The sequence below is a fragment of the Heterodontus francisci genome, unplaced genomic scaffold (genome assembly GCF_036365525.1).
Source record: "Heterodontus francisci isolate sHetFra1 unplaced genomic scaffold, sHetFra1.hap1 HAP1_SCAFFOLD_1235, whole genome shotgun sequence".
Taxonomy (NCBI): domain Eukaryota; kingdom Metazoa; phylum Chordata; class Chondrichthyes; order Heterodontiformes; family Heterodontidae; genus Heterodontus; species Heterodontus francisci.
This window is the reverse complement of record NW_027140243.1, coordinates 112674-118673: the sequence shown is the minus strand read 5'-3', so window position 1 is coordinate 118673 and position 6000 is coordinate 112674. Positions and strand designations below refer to the sequence as shown.

General features: G+C 60.0%; 1 protein-coding gene across 1 annotated transcript in view; it reads left to right on the top strand.

Moving 5' to 3' along the window:
• Positions 1-419: 419 nt before the first annotated feature.
• LOC137359135 (phosphoenolpyruvate carboxykinase [GTP], mitochondrial-like) overlaps positions 420-6000 on the top strand; it is a gene marked incomplete at its 5' end in the record, with an annotated part of 49578 nt that continues 43997 nt past the window's right edge. The window contains 2 exons of the mRNA XM_068025211.1: positions 420-581; positions 4715-4933. Of these exons, the coding sequence (XP_067881312.1) occupies positions 420-581; positions 4715-4933 (381 nt within the window). The remainder of the gene's footprint in view (positions 582-4714; positions 4934-6000) is intronic.

Genomic DNA, 6000 nt, shown 5'->3' with positions numbered 1-6000 from the left:
ACGGAGAGGGGGCGCGGGGGACGGAGAGGGGGCGCGGGGGACGGAGAGGTTTAGGGAGGGAATTGCAGAGTTTAGGGCCCAGGCAGCTGAAGCCATGGCCTCCAATGATGGAGCGATGGGAATCGGTGTCGGTGGGGAGGAGGAAGGTGGGGAGGAGGAGGGGGGGGGGAGGGGGAGGAGGGGGAGGGGGAGGAGGGGGAGGGGGAGGAGGGGGAGGGGGAGGAGGAGGAGGAGGGGGAGGAGGAGGGGGAGGAGGAGGGGGAGGAGGAGGGGGAGGCGGAGGGGGAGGAGGAGGGGAGTTGGACGAGAGGCTGGAATTGGAGCAGTGCAGAGGGATGTGGGCCCAGGAGACGGTGGTCGTGTTGTGTACAATCAGGACAGACATCACAGCCGTTTTCTCTCTCTCTCCTCTTCTCCAGATCCTGGGAATTACAATCCTGCAGGACAGAAGAAGTACGTGGCAGCAGCTTTTCCCAGTGCTTGTGGGAAGACGAACCTGGCCATGATGAAGCCAGCTCTGCCTGGGTGGAAAGTGGAATGTGTTGGTGATGACATTGCCTGGATGAAGTTTGACAGCCAGGGTACGTGGGCAGAGACTGGGCAGGGGGGGGGGGAATGGGGAAATGGCAGGTTGGATAGAGACTGGGCAGGGGGGGGGAATGGGGAAATGGCAGGCTGGATAGAGACTGCGCAGGGGGGGAATGGGGAAATGGCAGGCTGGATAGAGACTGGGCAGGGGGGGGGAATGGGGAAATGGCAGGCTGGATAGAGACTGCGCAGGGGGGGAATGGGGAAATGGGGAAATGGCAGGCTGGATAGAGACTGGGCAGGGGGGGGGAATGGGGAAATGGCAGGCTGGATAGAGACTGCGCAGGGGGGGAATGGGGAAATGGGGAAATGGCAGGCTGGATAGAGACTGGGCAGGGGGGGGGAAATGGGGAAATGGCAGGCTGGATAGAGACTGGGCAGGGGGGGGGGGAATGGGGAAATGGCAGGCTGGATAGACACTGGGCAGGGGGGGGGAAATGGGGAAATGGCAGGCTGGATAGAGACTGGGCAGGGGGGGGGGAATGGGGAAATGGCAGGCTGGATAGAGACTGGGCAGGGGGGGAATGGGGAAATGGCAGGCTGGATAGAGACTGGGCAGGGGGGGGGAATGGGGAAATGGCAGGCTGGATAGAGACTGGGCAGGGGGGGGGAAATGGGGAAATGGCAGGCTGGATAGAGACTGGGCGGGGGGGGGGAAATGGGGAAATGGCAGGGCTGGATAGAGACTGGGCAGGGGGGGAAATGGGGAAATGGCAGGCTGGATAGAGACTGGGGCAGGGGGGGTGAATGGGGAAATGGCAGGTTGGATAGAGACTGGGCAGGGGGGAAAATGGGGAAATGGCAGGCTGGATAGAGACTGGGCAGGGGGGGAAAATGGGGAAATGGCAGGCTGGATAGAGACTGGGCAGGGGGGGCGGAATGGGGAAATGGCAGGCTGGATAGAGACTGGCAGGGGGGGAAATGGGGAAATGGCAGGCTGGATAGAGACTGGGCAGGGGGGGAAATGGGGAAATGGCAGGCTGGATAGAGACTGGGCAGGGGTGGGAATGGGGAAATGGCAGGCTGGATAGAGACTGGGCAGGGGGGGGGAAATGGGGAAATGGCAGGCTGGATAGAGACTGGGCGGGGGGGTGGGGAAATGGGGAAATGGCAGGCTGGATAGAGACTGGGCAGGGGGGGAAATGGGGAAATGGCAGGCTGGATAGAGACTGGGCAGGGGGGGTGAATGGGGAAATGGCAGGTTGGATAGAGACTGGGCAGGGGGGAAAATGGGGAAATGGCAGGCTGGATAGAGACTGGGCAGGGGGGAAAATGGGGAAATGGCAGGCTGGATAGAGACTGGGCAGGGGGGGCGGAATGGGGAAATGGCAGGCTGGATAGAGACTGGGCAGGGGGGAAAATGGGGAAATGGCAGGCTGGATAGAGACTGGGCAGGGGGGAAAATGGGGAAATGGCAGGCTGGATAGAGACTGGGCAGGGGGGGGAATGGGGAAATGGCAGGCTGGATAGAGACTGGGCAGGGAGGGAAATGGGGAAATGGCAGGCTGGATAGAGACTGGGCAGGGGGGGGGAATGGGGAAATGGCAGGCTGGATAGAGACTTGCAGGGGGGGAAATGGGGAAATGGCAGGCTGGATAGAGACTGGGCAGGGGGGGGGGGAATGGGGAAATGGCAGGCTGGGCAGAGACTGGGCAGGGGGGGGGGGAATGGGGAAATGGCAGGCAGGGTAGAGACTGGGCAGGGGGGGAAATGGGGAAATGGCAGGCTGGATAGAGACTGGGCGGGGGGGGGGGAATGGGGAAATGGCAGGCTGGATAGAGACTGGGCAGGGGGGGAATGGGGAAATGGCAGGCTGGATAGAGACTGGGCAGGGGGGGGGAATGGGGAAATGGCAGGCTGGATAGAGACTGGGCAGGGGGGGGAATGGGGAAATGGCAGGCTGGATAGAGACTGGGCAGGGGGGGGAATGGGGAAATGGCAGGCTGGATAGAGACTGGGCAGGGGGGGGGAATGGGGAAATGGGGAAATGGCAGGCTGGATAGAGACTGGGCAGGGGGTGGGGAATGGGGAAATGGCAGGCTGGATAGAGACTGGGCCGGGGGGGGAATGGGGAAATGGCAGGCTGGATAGAGACTGGGCAGGGGGGGAATGGGGAAATGGCAGGCTGGATAGAGACTGGGCAGGGGGGGTAATGGGGAAATGGCAGGCTGGATAGAGACTGGGCAGGGGGGGGAATGGGGAAATGGAAGGCTGGATAGAGACTGGGCAGGGGGGGAATGGGGGAAATGGGGAAATGGCAGGCTGGATAGAGACTGGGCAGGGGGTGGGGAATGGGGAAATGGCAGGCTGGATAGAGACTGGGCAGGGGGGGAATGGGGAAATGGCAGGCTGGATAGAGACTGGGCAGGGGGGGGTAATGGGGAAATGGCAGGCTGGATAGAGACTGGGCCGGGGGGGGAATGGGGAAATGGCAGGCTGGATAGAGACTGGGCAGGGGGGGAATGGGGAAATGGCAGGCTGGATAGAGACTGGGCAGGGGGGGGAATGGGGAAATGGCAGGCTGGATAGAGACTGGGCAGGGGGGGGAATGGGGAAATGGCAGGCTGGATAGAGACTGGGCAGGGGGGGGAATGGGGAAATGGCAGGCTGGATAGAGACTGGGCAGGGGGGGAATGGGGAAATGGGGAAATGGCAGGCTGGATAGAGACTGGGCAGGGGGTGGGGAATGGGGAAATGGCAGGCTGGATAGAGACTGGGCGGGGGGGGGTAATGGGGAAATGGCAGGCTGGATAGAGACTGGGCAGGGGGGAAAATGGGGAAATGGCAGGCTGGATAGAGACTGGGCAGGGGGGGGAATGGGGAAATGGCAGGCTGGATAGAGACTGGGCAGGGGGGGAAATGGGGAAATGGCAGGCTGGATAGAGACTGGGCAGGGGGGGGGAATGGGGAAATGGCAGGCTGGATAGAGACTTGCAGGGGGGGAAATGGGGAAATGGCAGGCTGGATAGAGACTGGGCAGGGGGGGGGGGAATGGGGAAATGGCAGGCTGGGCAGAGACTGGGCAGGGGGGGGGGAATGGGGAAATGGCAGGCTGGATAGAGACTGGGCAGGGGGGGAATGGGGAAATGGCAGGCTGGATAGAGACTGGGCAGGGGGGGGAATGGGGAAATGGCAGGCTGGATAGAGACTGGGCAGGGGGGGAATGGGGAAATGGCAGGCTGGATAGAGACTGGGCAGGGGGGGGGAATGGGGAAATGGCAGACTGGATAGAGACTGGGCAGGGGGGGAAATGGGGAAATGGCAGGCTGGATAGAAGGATTGTGGGGGAAGGGAGAGAGGGTGAGGTCATCAGCATTCCCTCCATCAGACCAATCAGAGCCCAGAGATGAAAAGCAGCCATTCGGCCACTGCAGCAGCACAAATTCAGAGAATTGTGTACAGTTCTGGTCACCTCACTTCAGGAAGGATGTGATTGTACTGGAGAGGGTGCAGAGGAGATTTACCAGAATGGTTCCTGGGATGGAGGATTTTAGTTACAAGGTTAGGTTGGAGAAGCAGGGGTTGTTCTCCCTGGAGCAAAGGATATTGAGGGGAGATTTGATCGAGGTGTACAAGATTATGACAGGTTTAGACAAGGAAAAACTGTTCCCATTAACTGATGGTACAAGGACTAGGAGACACAGATTGAAGGTTTTGGGGAAGAGATACAGGGGGGAATGTGAGGAAGAAGTTTTTTTACACAGCGGGTGGTAATGACCTGGAACTCTCTGCCCACGAGGTGGGGGGGGGGGGTGGAAGCAGAGACAATGAACGATTTGGAAAGGAAATTGGACGGGCAGTTGAGGGGAAATAAACTTGCAGGATGACGGGAATCGATCGGGGGGAGTGGGACTGACTGGATTGCACTGTGGAGAGACGGCATTGAATTGATGGGCTGAATGGCCTCCTCCTGTGCAGTAATGATTTAGTGACTGTAAGATGGCGGTCAGCACCTGATCCTTGATCCTCCACAAGGACCAGCGCCCGGGTTTAGCCGTCTGCCCCAGAGACACGAGTCAGAAAGCAGCAGGTTGGGTGGGAATGAAACTCCTGCCTCCTTCGAGGGATTTGAACTGTCCACGGTTTGAATGTCCCTTCACATCCCGACTCCCTTTCTCTCTCTCAGGGCATCTGCGAGCCATCAATCCTGAGAATGGATTCTTTGGTGTGGCCCCCGGCACCTCGATGAAGACCAACCCAAATGCCATGAGGACTATCTCCAAGAACTCAATCTTCACTAACGTAGCATCGACCAGTGACGGAGGAGTTTACTGGGAAGGAATCGACCAACCCCTCTCTCCCGGAGTGACGGTCACCTCCTGGACTGGGAAGCAATGGAAAGAAGGTCAGGTGTTTCATCCCTAGTCCTGAGCCAGTTGTGATACCGAGGGAGTGGGCACCGTCGGAGGGTCAGTACTGAGGGAGTGCCGCACTGTCAGAGGGTCAGTACTGAGGGAGTGCCGCACTGTCAGAGGGTCAGTACTGAGGGAGTGCCGCACTGTCGGAGGGTCAGTACTGAGGGAGTGCCGCACTGTCAGAGGGTCAGTACTGAGGGAGTGCCGCACCGTCGGAGGGTCAGTACTGAGGGAGTGCCGCACTGTCAGAGGGTCAGTACTGAGGGAGTGCCGCACTGTCAGAGGGTCAGTACTGAGGGAGTGCCGCACTATCGGAGGGTCAGTACTGAGGGAGTGCCGCACTGTCGGAGGGTCAGTACTGAGGGAGTGCCGCACTGTCGGAGGGTCAGTACTGAGGGAGTGCCGCACTGTCGGAGGGTCAGTACTGAGGGAATGCCGCACAGTCGGAGGGTCAATACTGAGGGAGTGCCGCACTGTCGGAGGGTCAGTACTGAGGGAGTGCCGCACTGTCGGAGGGTCAGTACTGAGGGAGTGCCGCACTGTCGGAGGGTCAGTACTGAGGGAGCTCCGCACTGTCAGAGGGTCAGTACTGAGGGAGTGCTGCACTGTCGGAGGGTCAGTACTGAGGGAGTGCTGCACTGTCGGAGGGTCAGTACTGAGGGAGTGCTGCACTGTCGGAGGGTCAGTACTGAGGGAGTGCTGCATTGTCAGAGGGTCAGTACTGAGGGAGCGCTGCACTGTCAGAGGGTCAGTACTGAGGGAGCGCTGCACTGTCAGAGGGTCAGTACTGAGGGAGTGCTGCACTGTCAGAGGGTCAGTACTGAGGGAGTGCCGCACTGTCAGAGGGTCAGTACTGAGGGAGTGCCGCACTGTCAGAGGGTCAGTACTGACGGAGTGCTGAACTGTCAGAGGGTCAGTACTGAGGGAGTGCCGCACTGTCAGAGGGTCAGTACTGAGGGAGTGCCACACTGTCAGAGGGTCAGTACTGAGGGAGTGCTGCACTGTCGGAGGGTCAGTACTGAGGGAGTGCTGCACTGTCGGGGTCAGTACTGAGGGA